At 38.3% G+C, this 20,196-nt stretch overlaps 1 protein-coding gene across 1 annotated transcript in view; it reads left to right on the top strand.

The window, feature by feature from the left end:
- ARMC3 (armadillo repeat containing 3) overlaps window positions 1-19,835 on the top strand; it is a 58,951-nt gene extending 39,116 nt beyond the window's left edge. The window contains exons 11-18 of the mRNA XM_069859511.1: window positions 313-562; window positions 1,740-1,876; window positions 5,858-6,026; window positions 7,556-7,656; window positions 8,737-8,832; window positions 15,264-15,455; window positions 17,972-18,134; window positions 19,626-19,835. Of these exons, the coding sequence (XP_069715612.1) occupies window positions 313-562; window positions 1,740-1,876; window positions 5,858-6,026; window positions 7,556-7,656; window positions 8,737-8,832; window positions 15,264-15,455; window positions 17,972-18,134; window positions 19,626-19,835 (1,318 nt within the window). The remainder of the gene's footprint in view (window positions 1-312; window positions 563-1,739; window positions 1,877-5,857; window positions 6,027-7,555; window positions 7,657-8,736; window positions 8,833-15,263; window positions 15,456-17,971; window positions 18,135-19,625) is intronic.
- The last annotated feature ends 361 nt before the right edge of the window (window positions 19,836-20,196 follow it).

Below are 20,196 nucleotides of genomic sequence, written 5' to 3'. Positions count from 1 at the left end.
AAGATGTAAATTTCATTCATTTGTTCAAAACGTTGGAAAGAATCCGTTTTCAAATAAATTAAAGAATCCAGAGGTTTGTAACTTGTTTTGTCTGCTTAGGTTGTACCTCTTAAGCTTCACACTGTGACTCAAATATCGTTAAGGCATCAGAAAGAGCGTTGTCACAGTTCAAATTTTTAATTTCAATTTCCTATTGTAATTTAGAATATGAACATTACATAATACTAACTTACTTGGTAAATGTAATGCACTAAGAAGGAAAAATAATCATAGAATAACAAAGATTTCTTTTTTTCTCCTTGATTTTGCTAGTGCTGTTGCTGAGGCTGAAGGAATTGAGCCATTAGTAAATATGTTGAACGCTCAGAGAGATGGAGCCATTGCTAATGCTGCCAAAGTGCTAACAAATCTAGCAACGCAGGAGCCATTGCGTGTAAATATCCAGAGCCATGGTATTATGACTGTGCTTGCAGAACCGTTGCGCTCGACCAACAGCCAAGTGCAAAGCAAAGCAGCACTTGCTGTGGCTGTGTTTGGTTGTGATGCTGATGCGAGAACTGAGGTAAAACTCTTCCTCAAGGCTGTGGTTATTTGTAATATTTGTAGAGCTTGAGGTTGGTGTTATACTTACCTGGGATCTTTGTATTTTGTATGTCTGCCCTACAAGTCACAGGATTTCTAGATAGTACCTAATTTTTCATTTTCATCATAGGCTTGTTCAGCTGAATGTAGCTCCGTTTATATTGAGAACTTGAAAAGTGTTTTCTTTAATTTGTATTTTTACTGCTCTATTTGTATGTACCGCATTAATGTTTTACAGCTTACCAGAGGCTTCAGTGAGCTTTAACCAGGGCTATATCTTAATCTTATCCTCATGTTTATGAGCATTAAACATTACAGTTTCTTACAGCTGTGACTGTCAGCTGTATTTCAAAGATGAGAATTTCTGTCATCTTTACTTTCCCTCAGTGTTGTTCTGTCACCCTCTTTCAAGGCCCGAACGGCAATGTCTGACCTTGATTTATAAGATACTGCATGTGCACAGAGTAAGTGTAAATTAAACAAAATGCAAAATATAATTAATCCCTTGATCAGTGGCATCCAGCAAGTTGAACTGTTTGCTGTTTATCAATGGTCATATTATTTTCTCTCCATAAATAAGGATAATGCTGTGTGAATTCAGAGATCATAAGCTGGGGATTTCTCATGGGTCAAGGTTGTTAATTAGGACATGAATAAGGGGCATAGATAATTAATCTACTTCTTCAGTGTCCTTAAAATGTCTTTCTTGTCAAAAATCCAAATGAGCATATTTCCTGCAGCGGGTATAGGAAAGGTGCTGCAGCACACAAGAGAATTGGATGTTAATAAGATTGTTATACATACAGTACAATACAAATTCAAATATATTGTGATGTAAATGAGTTGCTAGGAGGCAACAAAACACAGAAAAAGCTGTGTAACTCTCTGTGGCTATCCTGGGTTGCATAGGCTCTTCAGTTTCCACAACACAATCCAATAAAGCAAGAAGGGATGTGTGCCTCGAACCATGGTGAAACTCGCCTTATCTCCAGCCCATGCATACTTCACAGAAACAGAGAATCCCCATAAGTGGCCTTTCTACCAGCCCAGCATGGCTTGTCTGCAAGGCTTGAATGTTTCACAACGTGAATTTCACACGTGATTCTTGCTGGAACAGATGAAGTATGTAAGTGGCAATGTCTTCTCTTTTTTTATAGCTAAGAAATGCTGGTGGACTGGGACCCCTCGTTGAATTGCTGCATTCTAAGAACGAAGAAGTCAGGAAAAATGCTTGTTCAGCTGTTATGGTCTGTGCAAGTGATGAGGAAACTGCTGTTGAATTATGCCGGCTAGGGTGAGTAGAAATAATATCAATGGGCAGAGAACATTTTTATGAGAAAACTCTTATTGTTCATCCTTACATATTTATAGCAGAATGACAAGGTGAAGCTATACATTTTGGTAAGCAGAAACTACTTTTGCACCATAGATGTTACAGATGAAATACTAATGATCTTAAGTAATAGAATTCATAAGAAAAAAATGCAAATCTGAAGACAGAACTGTCTGGAATTATAAAAACTTATATTGTTTCTGTGACTAAATTAGGCTTTGTGTTGAAGATGTGCTTTTATCAGTCAAAATTAGGGACTACAATGTCCGATATGTATGAAACTGAAATTAAGATTTCAGGTTAAGTTCAACATACAACAAATAGTACTTAATACACGTAGACTAAATTTGGTTTACCAGCTCTGTTTTTTAACTGCAAGTGTGCTGGTGCTGAAGTATCACATAAAAGAGATTCTATTTTATTCCTTCTTGAAAACTCCAAGTTCCATGTATTAATATCTGAATTACAAAAGCTGGTTTAGGTGTTAAGACTTATGACATAGGTCTCTTAAACGAAGTGACTCTTCTAGTAATCGTTAAATTAAAATATATGTAATTGCCCTGCTCCCTCTGCTGGACATTTCTCTGATTACTAGACAGATACTTAGACATCTATGAAGGGATTCTGCAGTCACTGTCAGAAATTTAGGTCTGGAGGGAACCTGAAATGTGACACTATCCATCTGCCCATTGTAAAACTGAATCAGGTACACTGACGTATTTTTGCCTGCTCAATGTAAATACAAATTCTGAGAGGATTTTGTAACTTTCTGAGGTAAGCTGTTCCAGTGCTGAATGAGGTTTCTGAGTACTAAATATCCCTTACAGCAAATCAGTCCAACTACATGCTGTCCTACTTCCAGTGGGATTGAATAACCACGTTTTTGTAGAAAATTGAGGTTAACTTACTGAATTTTCTCATATTTCATGTCCCTTTCTCAGTTTTTGTGGCAAAGTAAAAATGTTAATCAACTTTTTGCTTTGAAATCTTGTGTAATTTCATCACACATTCTCTCATTTATTTATGTACTATGAGACACTTCAGCTGAGGTCATACCACCATCAAATAAAGCTCAGTAATTATTTCACACATCTTGCATATAACTCTATTCTTATTTAATCCTTTCTTTGTGACAGTATCAGAGTAGGACTGTAATTTGTGTCCTTCCAATTTGACAGCATATTATTGATAACAGTACCAGTCAGGCACTACTTTGTATTATCTACATATCCTGGTGATCACCAATGTGAGTGACATAATCAGGGACATCAAGGTTGGAGCTCGTAATGTGTGCTTGCAGCTCAGAAGGCCAACAATATCCTGCACTTCAGCAAAATAAGCATTGCCAGCAAGCTGAGGGAGATGATTCTGCCCTTCTACTCTGCTCTGGTGAGATGCCATGTGGAATACTGGATCCAGCTCTGGAGCCCTCAGCACAGGAAGGACATGGACTTCTTGGAGCAGGTCCAGAGGAGGGCCAGAAAAACCTGTGAATAGAAGCTGAGAGACTTGGGGTTTTCAGCTTGGAGAAGACTCCAAGGAGACCTCATTGTGGCCTTTAAAGGGGACTTATAAGAAAGATGGGGAAAAACTTTTTATCAGAGCCTATAGCAATACAACAAGGGATTACAGGTTTAAACTAAAAGAGAAGTTTTGACTAGATATTAGGAAGAAAATTTTTTTGGCCGAGTGTGGTGAAACGCTGGCACAGGCTGCCCAGAGAGGTGGTAGATGCCCCATCCCTGGAAACATTCAAGGTCAGGTTGGATGGGACTCTGAGCAACCTAATCTAGTTGGAGATGTCACTGCTCAGTGCAGGGGTTTGGACTAGATGACCTTCATGGTTCCTTCCAATCCAAACCATTCTATGATTCTATATTATTTTCATGTAGATCATATTTCTTTGACTTGCTCATGAGTATTCAAGTAGGAATATGTGGAAAGACTTACTAAAGTGAAAATATATATCAAAGTCAACACGTATCTCACATTTACTTCTGACTATCCAGTTACAGAAGGGATTGGATTACCTTTACATGATTTATTCTCGACAAATACATAATAAGGATTTCTGACTATCTTATCTCTTATTGCATGCAAACTGGTTGTTTAATAATTTGCTGGAATTTGGCTGAATTATCTCTATTTATTTCCTAGTCTTCAGTTTTCAAATCTAGATACTATCTTTGCTCTTCTCCACTCTTCTGGCACCTAGCTTGTCCTTCCTGAATTTTCAAATATAATTATAAATAGTTCAGAGGTTGCTTTTGCCAATTCATAGGGTAGTATGAGGTGAGTCTTCTCAGGCACTGATAACTTTGTCTCCTCAGACTTACTCTAGATGTGTTAAGCCTACTGTTTCCACCTCTTTGTTAATATTACTGCCAGGCATTTGCCTGCAACCTTTTTATGAAAGCTGAAGCAAGAAAAGGCATCAGGCACTTCAGTCTTTTCTGTGCCATCTGTTATGAGTTTTCTTCCTACACTGAGTAACAGGCGTACATTTTCCTCTCTGACTTGCAGCACGTGAAACATTTATTTTTGTTTGAGTCCCTGAATAGTTGTATCTCACTTTGCCTGTGGGTTTTTTGTTTTTCTCCCCTGTTGGAAGTGTTTCCATTTCTGTATGAGCCTTTGTATGGCTTTTGAGTCTTCACAGAATTTTTGGTTCAGCTGTTTTAGTCCCTTTTTGGCTTGTCTTTTCTCCACATGAGGATAATACGCCACTGTGCTGGTAATTTCATCTGTCTTCAACACTGCTGTACTCATTAGGCATTCCTTACTCATTTTCTGCTTTAAAATTCTTCCCTGCATTACTTGCTAGTTAGCTGACTTCGTTGCACTATGCTGTGTGACAAACAGCCTGTACTGCTGGCCCACTGTTTTCTCCCATTGCTGTCTTCTAGAAGAGAAGGTTGTCATTTGCCTTGTCTGAAAAATTTGTTCTCTGGAATCCATCTGATGTACCTTCAGAAGTCTACATTGTAAATGTCCACAGCTGGGGCTCCCTGTGTAGTTCAGAGAGAGAAATGGGCAGTCTAAACATGGAGTTCATTATATATAATATAAAATTGATTCCTTAGGATGTGAAGAATGTCTGCATATGTGTATAGACACGCAGATATAAATCTAAATATACGCATGTGACACAGTAATGTGTCACTCTTTTTTCCTGTTGTTTTCCTTCCTAAAGAGTTCCAAAACTGCACTATGTTATGGTCTCCTGATTCAGCTTCCTTTATCTTCTTAGTGACTTTTTCTTAAGTTTCTCAGGCCAGAAATTACTGGTATGTGGGTTTCAGCACCAGAATGAGCCTGAGGAATGAATTCCTGTCCTCCCATGTCCCCACAATTATTTGTTTCTACCTCCATGCTGCAAAAATCCTCCCATCCCAGTGGTGCTGACACAACTGCTTGTGTTTCCATGCTTTTGCAAATCTCTGCCAACTGTGCCTACCCCAAACGCAGCAACAGTCCTAAACCAGAAAGATTCACATGTTGCATAATGCTCAACTGGAACTTGGAAACTGCCTTACAAGTTGGGAGGAGAGAGAGAAGAAGGTTCCCTGAACTCTATCATGTAGTCAGCTCTGAACATTAATCCTTCTGCTCTGCTTTTACATCCTACCTTTTCTCAAATTCTCTGTGGTGCCTAACATCCTTCTGATAAAAGGTCGTGGCATCCTGTTAGCTTTTCTTTATATAACTGTAAAACTGCCTAAAGGAATTGCTTGTACCTTTGAGAACTGCAAGGTGTTTTCCACCCCTAGAGAAAGAATTCTGTGCAGCACAGCCAGCTCCTTGCTGGCCCACAGGGCACCAGGCTAGCACTTGGAAAATAATCTGTCTTGGCCTTGACTATGCTGAAAACTAACTCTGAACGGTGTAATAAAAATTATTTGGTATTTAATGATCAATTTGCCTTTATATTATGTTTAACAGTGCTTTAGACGTTCTAGAAGAAATAAATCAATCAACAAGCCGCAAAAATAAATTTAGTGAAGCTGCTGTGGAAAAGCTGCTTGATAACAATCTTCCCCAAAAGTACAGTCGGATGGGATATTTATCGTCAAGTAATATTATTACTGATGGATTCTATGATTGTGGTCAGGTAAGCTACTTAAATAAATTACTCTACTTAGAAAGTGTAAAATTTCCTTCTTCATTTAGAAAAAGTAAGAGCACTATAGCAAAATCCAGAATCTGGCTATGTAAAATACTTTATTTTGTTGTGCTGAAGTTTCCCAGCTTTTATACGAATTTCTTTCTTTTTTTTCAATACTAATTTATTTTTATTATCTGCATCAAAAGAAGTATAACCAGGAGATCACTTCTGGTGATTCTGCACTTCTATTCTGCTCTTGTGAGAACTCACCTGGAATACTGCATCCAGTTTTAGAGCCCTCAGCACAGAATGAACATGGGTCTGTTAGAGCAAGTCCAGAGGAGGACCACAAAGATGATCAGAGGACTGGAGCACCTTCCACACAAGGACAGGCTGAGAGAGTTGTGGTTGTTCAGCCTGGAGAGAAGAAGGCTTCAGAGAGACTTTATAGCAGCCTTCCAGTACTTAAAGGGGAACTAGAGGAGAGCTGAGGAGGGGCTCTTTATCATCGAGTGCAGTGATAGGATGAGGAGTAACAGTTTTAAGCTGAAAGAGGGTACATTTAGATTAGATATTAGGAAGACATTTTTTCCTGTGAAGGTGGTGAGGCACTGGAACAGGTTGCCCAGAGAAGGAGTCATGGATGGCCCTTCCCTGAAGGTGTTCAAGACCGGGTTGGATGAGGCTTTGAGCAACCTCATCCAGTAGGAGGTGTCCCTGCCCGTGGCAGGGAAGTTGGAACTGGGTGATCTTAAAGGTCCCTTCGAACCCAAATCATTCTACAATTCTGTGATTCCCTGGTCTTTCTTTATTGATGAAATCTCATCATCTTCATGCTGTCCCTTATTTGTGATCTTCTACCCCATCCTGTGTAAGCTATGCAGCTCCTAGTTCCTTTCTGGATCCTTTCTCAGACCTTAGTAGTTCTAGTCTCTTACCCTGCAGTATACTTAATACTCACCTGATACTGAATGACCTATGGACTTCTTGTTTGCTTAGTTTTACATAAAGGAGAGAGTTTGTTTTTTCACCTTGGTCATGACCCTTTCTCTCACAGAGCACTGTTTATATACAAAGAATGACTGCACTATGTATCACGTTTTAGTGCTGTATTCAGTTTAAATCTGAGAAGGTCCTTTCAAAATGCCCAACTATATTAGGAATACCACTCTTAGGGAAAAACAGTGAAATACCTCCTCCTAAAGCACTTGGTTGCTTTTAAAAATTCTATCCTATGCTGTAAAACCTTCGGGGGCAAGAATATTTTCTTATACTAGAACTGTTTGGAATGACATAGTAGCAATTATTACAAGTTAAATTATTTTTAAAGAGTCTTCAGAGAAAATTGCTTAAGAAAATGCAAATTAAAAAGTAACCAATTTCACATATTTTGAGTAGTTTTATAAGTTCTTATGTAAATCTTCTGTTAAAGATGAGGAATTTAAAATTACTCATTAAGTATCTTTTAAATATTTTTTTCCTCTTCATCTTTAACTGAACAGAACATTTTGTCTTTTACTTTAATTTTCTTGTAGATAGAACATGGAGTGAAATTTTTATCTTTGGAGGAACTAAGTATGCAAGAGCTTACTGACCGTCAGGCCATAATCTTCATTAATGCTAAACCACAAGAAGAGTGAGTCATGTTTGATCTACCAACATATATTGCAATAGCCCGTCTTTTCTGGTTTTTTCCACTGTTTCTAATGCAAACTACATAGTGTATATGTATACCACACATATGTAAAATAGAGAGATCCCAGCACAGCGCTTCATGTCATAGAAAACAAAAGATTTGTATTTTATAAAATAAGGAATTTGGAAAGTGAATTTTTTCCCTCTAGACAAAAAAGATTTATTCACTTGATTTGGTTTTATTTTACCTTAGCCATTAAGACTCATTCATTTAACACTTCCTAATGGTGGGATATCCAGTGTATTATTGGTTATAACAAAGTTTGCCATCTACTGTAGTAATTATATCATCTAAGTTGGATGTCAATGTGCAACAATGGAATCTGTGATTTTATGGTATTCTTGTACAGAGAAATGCATGACATTTTAAGCAGAACGTCCTGAGAGGCAGGACAAAGCCAAGCATCAAGTTTTCAGGCTTGATAAAGAACCTGTGTCCATTTCTTCTCTGTTTAAATTGAAGCCAGCCTAACAAATCTTCTTAGATTTGAATGCAGGAAGTTGGTATTGGGCTTGTTTAACTGGGACTCATTTCCTGTAAACAGTCTCACAGATCAAAGAATGCTCTACCAATATTTTGCAAGTCCAAAACCTTCTTCTCTGTCAACACATGACATATTTGGTTTACAGTATCATTAGCTTCCCTTTTAAGCTTGTATATGACACCATAAAGATGTCTGAGAATATCTATGGCAAACTAAACTTCCATGTTCATTGTTGATCCCTAGAGTTGTCTTTATCTATCAGGTTTTCTTTCTTTGACGTTGATACAGCTTCTTGCCTTTCTGCCTTGGCAGCACTCTTATTCCCCAGTTACTCGTGTCCATTATTTGGTATTCTGTATTTCATTTTTGATCCCTGAACCAGTATCCAGTTTGTTAGTGGTTATATTATTTCTTCCACTTATGTACTTCCTATGGATACATTTACTGTCTTTTAAAATCAAAACTCCATTTTCATAGCATAACATGCAAATACTATCTCTGCAAATAATCTGCAAAAACATCTTGTTCCACTTCAGTGTCCTTGCAGTAGAGGAAAAGGCACAATATTCATCTTATGAACAGACTATCTTGTCACCTTCTGTGTCAAGAAAAAGCAGCAGAGAAAAAATGAGGTATGGTCTTAAAATTTACTTCTCAATGGTCTGTTATTGCTCTCTAACTTTAGAAATAGAATTCTGAAAATAGTTACAGAAGGTTTCCTAACAGAGTACAAATGCTCAAATACAATGTGAAACATGATTTCAGAGTATTTCTTTCACCTCCTAATTACATTAATCTTCCTTTGTCTGTCACAGTTTCAACACAGTATGGGGGATGATGTGATTGAGAGCAGCCCTGCAGAGAAGGACTTGGGGGTGCTGATTGATGAGAAGCTTGATGTGAGCCAACAATCTGCATTCGCAGCCCAGAAGGCCAACCGTGTCCTGGGCTGCATCAAAAGAAGTGTAGCCAGCAGGTCGAGGGAGGTGATTCTGCCCCTCTGTTCCTCTCTTGTGACACCTCACCTGGAGTAATGTGTCCAGTTCTGAAATCCTCAACATAAGAAGGATATGGTACTGTTGGAACAGGCCCAGAGGAGGGCTACAAAGATGATCAGAGGGCTGAAGCACCTCTCATATGAGGACAGGGTGAGAGTGTTGGGCTTGTTCAGCCTGGAGAAGAGACGGCTCTGAGAAGACTTTATAGCAACATTTCAGTACCTGAAGGGGACCTACAAGAAAGCTGTGGAGGGACATTTTACAAAGACATGTAGGGATTGGACTAGGGGCAATGGGTATAAACTGGAGAGGGGCAGATTTAGACTAGACATAAGGAGGATTTTTTTCACAATGAGAGTGATGAGGCACTATTAACAAGTTGCCCAGGGTAGTTGTAGATGCCCCATCCCTGGAAGAGTTCAAGGCCAAGCTGGATGGGGCCTTGGGCAGCCTGATCTAGTGGGACATGATGGGTTCCAACCCCTCATGCTGTATTTTAACATCTCCCATTTATTTGGCTGGTTTTCCTTCCATAGGAAGCAGTGAAATGCTGTTATTTTACAGCTTGACAACCAAGACAAAGAAGTTAGGGTTGAAGTTCTTTCTCAATTTAGAACTCAGACCCACAAAAATTTCCTACACTGCCTACATGCATCCTTATTTCTAGACTAAATTTCTTCCAGTAAAATTCCATAGATGACTAAAAGCTGAGAAGGGTGTGCTCAGCACTGTCCCAGTTTTGATAGCAACAAACCCCCAAATGCCTTGCTCTTGCAGGGCTTCCTGTGGTCCATACCATACCCTAGGTGAAGTCCTGCAGTCCTTTCTGTGGAACTGATATGATGGACATGTTTGCTCATACAAATTAGGTCAGAATCTCTGACCTTCTTGTGGGAAATCAGTTTCCTTCTTTTACAGATAGTGGATCTGAGCCTGCCTCTCCTACCTGCAGAGAGATGATTGCATGATGTTTGGAGTTTAGCAGTCTCATTCTGGTTCATCATAGCTGTTCACTAACAAAGAGGCATAACAGACAGGACTTTCTAATTCAGCTGTTAGGACACATATCTGAGAGAGTTGAAACTAAAGTTCTAGTCCTTGTCTTGATGGCTTTTAATATAAAATGCTTAACTCTTAGATTTTCCTGTAGACTAAAACAGAAGCATTGTCTCCCAGCTGAACCAGTAACTCTAGTAAAAACAGCAGCACAACTACGACCATAACAGTGCCTTTCAGAGAAAGCAGGTCTACATGCCTAATTCCAGGGGAATGGTTAGTATTTCCAAACAGAGCCTCCTTCCCATTAATGGAATGGTGTCGCATCCTTCATAGGAACATTATGCAACCTAAACCTGTCTTCAGCTTCTCTATTAGCCAACTTAATGATTTGACCATTTTATACTAGTTTTTGGTCCTGACTTCCTAGTTTTCCTTATTTTATGGTCAGTATCCTTCGCCGTGCCTCAGGGCTCTTTATGTCAGTGATGGGCATTACAAAATGCTAAGTATTGCAGGGTTTGAAAAAAAGGGAGAGATGGAATGTCTGTTGTAGGAACTGAGGGATTATGTTTGCATTTTTTAGCTTGGAGCTCATGTGTGAACTATGTTATGCTACTGTCTGTCCAGGCATTTTATTGATAATGGTTGATTTCTTAGACTGCTTATACATTTCTGTATATGTATGTATCTGTGTGTGCTTGGGAAATGAAATCAAGAGAAAATTGTAACCTGCTTTGTGTTCTCAATAGTTCAGTGGTATCTCCACTGTTGGAAAAGCAGGAGTTACTGGGACAACGGTCTTCATTCAGCAAAAGCAGCACTAGAGAAAAAGACTTAAGCTATTACACTTTGAATTATATGTGCATTTGTTTGTTTAGAACTTACATGCAAATTGTTGTTTGGTAGTAGCTACTGACTGTGAAGGGTTGAGGTTCTGACTTAAATCAGGACCAGAGTTGTGAGATCAGTCTGTCCAAAAGTTACTGACATTCAAGGCAGACATTTACCTTTGAACCACAAGCACTTCTGGAATTTAGTTTAAATAATTTTGTACTGGATACCTGAAATGGATCATAACAATTGCATTGTGGAAGGCTCCTGTTTCATAGACTCATAGAATCACTAGTTTGGAAAAGACCTCTTAGATCATCAGGTCCAACCATTCCTATCAATCACTAAACCATGTCCCTGAGCACCTCATCCACCTGTCTTTTAAATACCTCCAGGAATGTTGACTCAACCACCTTCCTGGGCAGCCTCTGCCAGTGCCCGATGACCCTTTCTGTGAAAATTTTTTTCCTGATGCCCAGTCTGAACCTCTCCTGGCACAGCTTGAGGCTATTCCCCCTTGTCCTGTCCCCTGTCACTTGGGAGAAGAGACCAGGATGCATCTCTCTACAACCTCCCTTCAGGTAGTTGTAGAGAGCAATAAGGTCTCCCCTCAGCCTCCTCTTACAACCCCAGCTCTCTCAGCCACTCCTCGTAAGACTTGTTCTCCAGCCCCTTCACCAGCTTTGTTGCTCTTCTCTGGACATGCCTCAGAGCCTCAACATCCTTCTTGTAGCGAGGGGCCCAGAACTGAACACAGTATTTGAGACGCGGTCTCACTGGTGCTGAGGAAAGGCATAGAATAACCTCCCTGGACCTGTTGGCCATGCCATTTCTGATACAATTTCAGGATGCGAAAGAGTAATGCATCTTGAGTGTCTTACCAGGCCTATTCCAGTTTCTACTCGTTTACCAGGTCCTCCTGATGCCCAGCATGCTTTGCTCATGATCCGCTGTGCATGCACCAGTTTACTCAAAAGGAGCAGGAAGCAATTGAGCCCCTGTTACATTTGCTATGCACCAGTGGGGGATTCCTTCATCTCAGAAGATGCTCCAGAGTCAAAGACCATTTTGCATAGTCTCAAGTAGCTGTGCAGAGATTAGAGACCTTTTCTGACAAGATAATGTATTTATTAGATTGTGAGATGAGGGTGCCCTTGGATAGTTGTTTTTCAATGTAATTGCTGTCAATTATACAGTAAATGATGGCTCCGTTAGCAATCATAACACTTTTGGAGAGCAAAAAAATTTCTTTAGGAAAAAACAAATGCCTGGCTCAATTTTGGATAGTAAACTCACATAGATACAAATACTTCTTTCTTGAAGTATAAGATAATTGCACTTGAATGTCATGATCAAGTTGTATGATTTATAACCCCATTGTCATTCATTTGGAATTCATAATTCATACATCATTGTTATTATTAATTTGTGAGATATATGGGAGTTACTTGAAGGTCAGTATCTGACTCCAAGTCTCAAACATGCTTAGACATTTTCCTACATAGTTTTTTCCTTTGATCATATGTTTCTGATCATCATTATTTTGCAAAGGACTACTGAATCCAGTTTAAAGCCATTGTTTTGAAAAAGTGATACTACTTTATATAAATTGTAGTTAAAAGCTAAGAGAAAGGGCAATTGTAATTATCTTCTCCAAGTGCCTGAATTAGACGTAGAGGAAGTGCTTTTGACATTTATTTGCATAGACAGATATCAACATTTTTGATCAAGTAGCTGCATACCTGATACACATGGACTAGGCTAAAAGATAGTATTTAACGTAGACTGATAAATGTGCATTTATTCCATGTTATGTTCCAGTACAGCATTTAAGGAAATACTTTTGAATGCTCACTTACTCCAATTTTACTGACAGCCAAGGCATTAAGCTATGCAAAAAAAACCCAAAGAAAATAGGTGTCATCAGTGTCTTTTGGTGGTAGGATATTTTATGGCTACCTTCTTCCTCACACTCTATGGTGATCCACTGAAATTGTGTAATGAAGCTGCAACAGGAATCAGAAACAGCTTGAAGACTATTAACTGCCATGAGTTCTCCTTTGCAATGTTCCTTTGTGCTTGCAGCAAGTACATTTCACAAGTAGTAAAATAGCTTTGGGAAAGGGGAGTGATTTTTTTTTTTTCTCATGTTATAATTCCCATCAGTAAGTTAAACAGGGATAAAAAAAAAAAGAGGATAGGAAAAAGATAGCAGAAGTTTACTGCAATCATTACTGATTATTTTATAGCACTGAGCTCTAAGACAGCAACTACACAGTTCCTTATAAGACAAATACTAGACAGACATGGTGAACTGAAGGGCTGAGGATTAGGACAGAGACAGATGGGGAAGAAAACCTTCTATCAGCCATTCCACAAGGGAACAGAATCTAGTCATACCTCAGAGAAATATGAAGCAGAAAAAGAACCCCAAACAAACCATTATTCAAACCCATCTTTCTCAGATCTTTTGTTCTTGAAAACTGGAAAGAAGGAGAATACAACTGATTCAAGAGTCACTTGAGTAGAAAGAAAAAGGGAACAAATTCTCTTGCTATAGTGCTATCATTTAACGGTGCACTTCTCATAGGGAAAAGAAGGTACTAGGAGAGAGAAGGGAAGAGCAGGGGACAAACAGAGAAAATGTCAAGGAATAAGAATTAGACCATTTTTAGAAAGTGTTGTTTTGAAAACCTGCTAAGTCAGACACCAGAGAGGTGATAATAACTCAGAGGGGCGCTTAAACAGGGTATTCTTAACCATAATCAAAAGCACATAAATGGAGAAATAGGTAGCTGCTTAATCTAGCATTGTAAGGTCCCTGGCTATAGTTAGATAGAGTCACGCTAGATAAAGAAAAGTGTTTGTCTGCTTTTCTCGAGTATAAGTGTAATTAATAACCAGAAAGGTTTATTTGAGAGGGTGGTGAATTTTCCATACTTTGAAGATTAAATCTTAATTGGTTATCCTTCTAAAATAATGTGCTTTATGGAATCTATGAAAAGAGCTTTTTCTGAATGTGATAAATCTCAATAGGTAAAAGAAAAGTTTGCAAAGTATCCTGAAGACAAAATGCTTGAATTAGACTACTGATAATGGTATATGCTCTTCTGCTTTGTCCAGTGCCTTCCATCTTCAGAGTGCTGTTCTTTGTAAAAATGTTAAGAATTGTTTGAAAAGCATAAAATAATGATAGTGTGCCCTGGAGCCATATAGTCAAGTGGTACTTTATTTAGTTGGGTTTTTTTCCTTACAGGAATGCCAGAAGTATTACGGATTTTAAAAATTTAAGCCAGAACTAATAAACAAAGGAAAGAAATTTTTTCATATTTCACATTAGAATTATTCATGACCTATGCTGAAAAAAAGACACAATGCTTACAAAACACAAGTTCCATTTGTTCCCACAAATGAAAAATCCTAAGCTGTCCAACTGTATAGATCTTAACGATACCTCTGGCAAGATACTGATTTTATAGTTGCTGCACTACTTGTGAAATGCACAAAGTCTAGCTTAGCACAACAAGCATTTCACTGATACCTCTGGTAGGTGCTTGTGATGCCTGTTTGGGGTCACAGTCATTTTTCAGATTCTGAACATTACTGAAACTGTAGTGTGTACAATAAGAAAAGTCAGCAAAACCAGATCTTTCATAAAAATATTCATCTGACAAACCATGTTATGGTTTGTATAATGCTTGAAGTACGTGGATTTTGAAGTACAGAGGCTACTACTTGGCACGTCCTGTCAAGATTTCAGCCTTGCTCTTGATACCATTTGTTGCTTTATTTGAAGTCCAGGTTTCTATTGAGTAAAAATGCATGGGAGTTCACGATTCTTAATTCATGAACATATGCAACCAAACATGTTTTCTATATACTCTCCAAACACTTGTTATTGCGTAGCTGCATGTAGGGTGTCTTCTGCCCTAGCTAATACATATATGGGGAAAGCATAGCGGAGCTAGAGACAAACATAAAATGAGAATTTATGGGAATATTAATATGAAGCTAGTGTCATTTGGTTCCCAACTGTCTCCTGAGGGTGTGCTTCACAAATATTTTTTACAGCTTTGTAGGTTTTGGACTATTCATTATCAAGAGAAAAGATTACCCCTACTTCTCTCCCAGAATCAGTTTGTATAAAATGTCCTATTGAAGAACTAAGGTATTAGAATTTGGATTTTAGAGATTACAGTATTCTAAATAAGTGTTTTGTGGTTTTTTTATGTAAGAAAAGGGAAGGGGAAAAAAGAAGAGGAAAAAATGAAAGAAGTTCCTCAGATTAAAATCCAGGATGGAATAAATCTAGAAGATTCACATTGGCTACCACCATCTGACTGCATTTTAATTGATTACATTAATGGTGCTTCCAGAACAATTCTACCACTATCTACTACCCGGGAACAGGTTGTGGCTCTTGCACAGTGAGTACCAAAATATATTTCCATAAATAATGCAAATAGGTTGAATTGATAAAATAACAGTGTTCTCATCCAATGATTTTTCCAAATTTGATATTTTTCCCATCCTTAATGGGAATCCAAATCAGCTTTGGTCCAGAATTTTTACATTTTTTTTAAGCTACTTCTTTCTAATTCTTTTGTAATTAGTTTGCCTTTTTTAAAAAAAGTAAAATATCACTTACAACAAAAGTATACCTATTTCTCATTTTGAAAATATTCATATGGACAATTTCAGGGTTTTTTTGCATTTATATAGCTGTTCTGATCCTTTCCAATGAACACATGAGCTCCACAAGATATCTGTATCAAGGAACAAGAGAGACCCAGGTGCTGCAGAGCCTAAGTGCACAGGCTAAAACCCTAGCCTAACACTGAGACTGTTGTAACTTGTATGTATCTGTTCTTTCTTTTACAACCTCTCTTACCTAGTTGGTTTGGAAAACTCTTGGGACAGAAACTCTCTTGTATTTTGTTTTCCCATGCAGCCAAAAGCACAAGATATTTTTCAGATGTAGTTTTTACGTACTACTGTAATTAACATCTTGATGATTTAATAATGCCAGAATATTGTGCGTGTACGGACTGTTGTTATCAGGATGTGATTCATTAGTTACACTGAGTATGTAGCCTGGGCAGCAATCACTGTCACCTCCAAGCAATGTGTCTGCTTTCATCTTCTCCTTAGTTTAACCTTTACTATCTTAGCAGTTTCCTGGCTGCCTCCTGGATCTGGAAAGTCTGGCGTCAGATCCCACTGAGTCTCACAAAATTTGTTTCTTCTAACAGTTCTCATTTCTAATGAAGTGGTCAAATGAGATATGAGGAATTACTTTTCTGTTGATTGCAAAATTTGACAGGACAGATATGCATCCTTAACTACCCAGCTGTGTATAAATCACGCTGCTTCCCTCAAGGTGGAATCCATAAAATGCTCTTTCAAATCTTGTCTTCAAACACACCAGTGAAATACTTGCAGACACAACCTAGCGAAACAATCGCAGGAAATTTAAGTAGAATGTTTTCTGTGGGGATTTTTATGTGCATGTTCCATTTTAAGCAGCTGCCTGAATGTTGTGTGTTGAATAGGAAGGGGAGAAGGAGGCAGCTGCAGCAGCCCTCGGCAGCCGGGCAGCTTGAGCAGAGTCCCTGCTGTGCTCACCCGGGAGGGAGCCCGTGGTGGATGAGGGAACACGCGATAGAGCTGACTCTCTCCTTTTGAACAGTCACAGCACATCTTTGTGTGCACACGAGAGTGGTGTGTGTGCAGGCTTAGGGAGCTTTGCTGTCTTTACTGAAGGCTGGTTGTAGGCACAAACAGCACAAATGACTGCTCGGAGCCTCCCCTTCTTCAGGCTTATCCAGTAATTCCCAGTTTCAAGATACCGTGCAACGCTTGCTCAGTGATATCTCCCTGTACCCATGCTGTTGTGACCAGTACCTCCAGAGGCCCCAGGTTTAGACAAATAGGGCCTTTGAGGTTGCCTGGCACACACTGTGAGGACAGAACCTGTTCACAGTTACAGCAGAGGAGGTGATACAGATTTTAGCTCCCTGTCTGAAGTGGTGGCTTGCAATTCCCATGTCAGCTCTGCAACACCTTGTCCAGAGTGAGAACTCTCAATAACACTTGTGCCTGTGGCTGAAGCCACTTTGAGGAACAAAGGCCTTTACATACAGGGGCCATACACAAGGGAGATGGAGGTTCTGTATGAGAAGGTAGGGGCTTAATCCTATGGGTGCGCAGTCACCCCAAAGATATCCTATTGGCAGCATTTGCGCAGATTGTGAGTTCTGATCTTCTGTTTCTTTGACTGAGACATTATTTTTAATGGATAAAGAGACGCACCTTAGCCCCCAAATGTTGGCTTCAATATGACTATAGAATCATTTAGGTTGGAAAAGACCTTTGAGATCAATGTGTCTAACCATTAACCTAACACTGAATAAGTAAGCACATGTAGAACTTGAAGTACCCTTTTTGGATATAGTTGCTCTCCTATGTTGGGATCATTACCTACAGGTTTATTTTTGTCATATATATTCTCATACCTTTATTACTATTTGAAACAAGTGGAAAGGCTAGTGATTGTGGTACATAGCTCGCTTAATCTGTGGGCTGTAAAGATGAACCCTAGCTTGTGAACTACTTCCTCAGTAATTATTACACTGTTATAGGTGATTTTTCTCTGAGGACTTTGTTTCTATACTAGGACTTTCAAAAATCTCTGCTGACAGCTGTTGCACCTTGGTTTATGTAAGTGACAAATGTGAATGACCTGAGTTATGGTTACCTGTATTCAACAGTGAGCATGTTTAAAATACTAGTTACTAAATAAAGTGATAAAAGGAAATATAGTAAAAGTATTAGTGTTGTATGTCATTCGCTTACTGCTGTTATACATTTCATTTTGCTACATTTTTGTGTTAAATACAAGAGGAATAATAGATGTAATTGATCACAATTGGCATTGGAACAGATTTGTTGCAGACAAGATGGGTGGCCCAATAGAAAAAGACAAACTACATGACTTCGGCTGGGAACTTCACATAAGTGAAATAGAATTTCAACTGAAGTGCAATGTTGTGCCTATTGGGAAAATCAAAAAAGGGACTTTCTACCACAGGGCTTTACTTTTCAAGGTACATTAATTATTGATGTTATGGACATTATGAACTAAAATATACGTGTATCACTGTAATATAATATTTATATTAATGCAAAATCTTTTGTGTACACTTAAGTTTTTCACTGGCAAAGTTGATTTCTCAGTGAATGAGAGCCAGCATCGCTTCTTTCTGTAAATGTTCTTGTTGTCGTTAAATGGTCTTAAGTGATATCAGCAGAATACTTGATAAATGGCAAAAAGCCAAAATATTTGATAGGGAGTCAAAACATTTTACATTTTCTGTAAACTGTAAAATATTGAATTATTCAGCTTTCTTTTTTTTCCATGCTGCAAATGTAAATTTGTTGTGACAATCTTTATTTGATATCCATCCAGTATTCCATAGTAGTATATAGCAGCTTTTATTTTCTAGTTTCTTAAACAGGGGAAATTAATTTCTTCTCTGTTCAAATGAAGATGTACTACTGCAGCCTGCTTATCTATCCCATCCTTTTTCCTTGGCTGTTGGGTAGCTGGACTTTTCTCGTTCTTAGATGGAGAGGAAAAGAGAAGCAAGGGCGTAGCACATTAAGCAGGAAGGACCTGGGAAATAGTATACAGGAAAAAGAGCGTGATCCCAAATTTATAGTATCCATAAAAAAGAGAAAGAAGGTTCCTCAGGTATTTTATAGAGGTCTCAGGGCATGAATTAATTGTGCTAAAGCAGCACTGATGTTCAGTGCTAGATGATAAGCATCCTTCACTGGCCTAAGAAACCTTTGTAGGGATGGATCACCTCTCTTATAGCCAAAGCAGTCTAAGCAGTGGATATTCTTGCCTGTTTGTAACAAGTTAGAAATCTTTCAGGATTTAATTCCTTCACAGCAGATGAATTCTGAGAAAGCAGTTTTGTAGCTGGAAGCCATTACAGGTCTGTCAGCATGGCACAAAGGAAAGGCAGGTGTTTCATCTAGCAGATGCTTGCCTCACATTTCATTGCTTTCCACATTTGCAGGGCTGAAAAGCAAGGAGTGTGCTTTGGAGTGGAGCAGCAGTTCTAAACTTACACTGATGAAAATGTTATGATTTTACACTTCATATTTCATACTAGGTATATGTGTGCGATGTACCTACACCTCATTGCTTGTGTAGACCATTCTTCAAAATAATATTCAGAAATAAGCCTTCCAACTAGAAAAAAACTGTGGATGTTGCACTCCATTTAAGATCTGAAGGACTGGCTGATAAGCAAATGTATCAGTGTCTGAAAAGAGCTAAAATAAATACTTATCATATTGTGCCTAGAATATGGTAGAAATAACATTTAAAACCCTGCACTTTCTAAGTAGAACCAACAATAAAGATTTGCAGTTCGGAACACTTTAGAGACTTACAAAGTATGTTTCAAGAAAGCTTTTGGCCTGTCAGGTATTTGTTTTCTTCTTAAGCATCTTTTGGTCTTGCTGTACATTACACAAGCTACCTGTATTAATTGTGATTAACTCCTTTTTCCTTCTTTTTTTAGGTGATAGCAGACAGAATTGGCATTGGCTGTAGTTTAGTTCGTGGCAACTATAACAGAGCTTGGAATGAAGTTGAATTGGTTGATGCTCCTCCTAAGAGGATAGCTGGGCTTCTGCTTCCTCCTAAAAAGTATATTGTAGATCTAATGTTTAATCCAGGCCTGTTGATAAAACAGGAAAGTGCAGCGGCAGATCAGTACAAACATATTTAATCATCTTGACAAATTTAGCCAAAATAACTATTCTGAAGATGTTTGCAGTGCTAGTGTTTATGAAACATAAGAGGTTTCAGGTCCAGCTATTAAAAAGAAGCGTATCTGGTATGTTCTAAACATTTAATTAAACATATTTTAGGTCTGCTTCAATGCTTAGAAATTTTGTTAATGTTTTGGTACTATTTTAAGATTAAAAGGCAAAACTACAGCTTAAACTTTGGTTTAATATTTACTATGTGTTAACATTATAATGCTTCTTAGATAGGTTTAAATTATTTCCAAAATACAGTATATTCTTTTTTTTCTTATGTTCCTTCAATTCCCTTGCACATTTATAGGCATTATATGTCCATTAAGC

The sequence above is a fragment of the Phaenicophaeus curvirostris genome, chromosome 6 (assembly GCF_032191515.1).
Source record: "Phaenicophaeus curvirostris isolate KB17595 chromosome 6, BPBGC_Pcur_1.0, whole genome shotgun sequence".
NCBI classification, from domain to species: Eukaryota; Metazoa; Chordata; class Aves; order Cuculiformes; family Cuculidae; genus Phaenicophaeus; species Phaenicophaeus curvirostris.
Note: the sequence above shows the minus strand (reverse complement) of the source record. Positions and strands in the feature narration are given on the sequence as shown.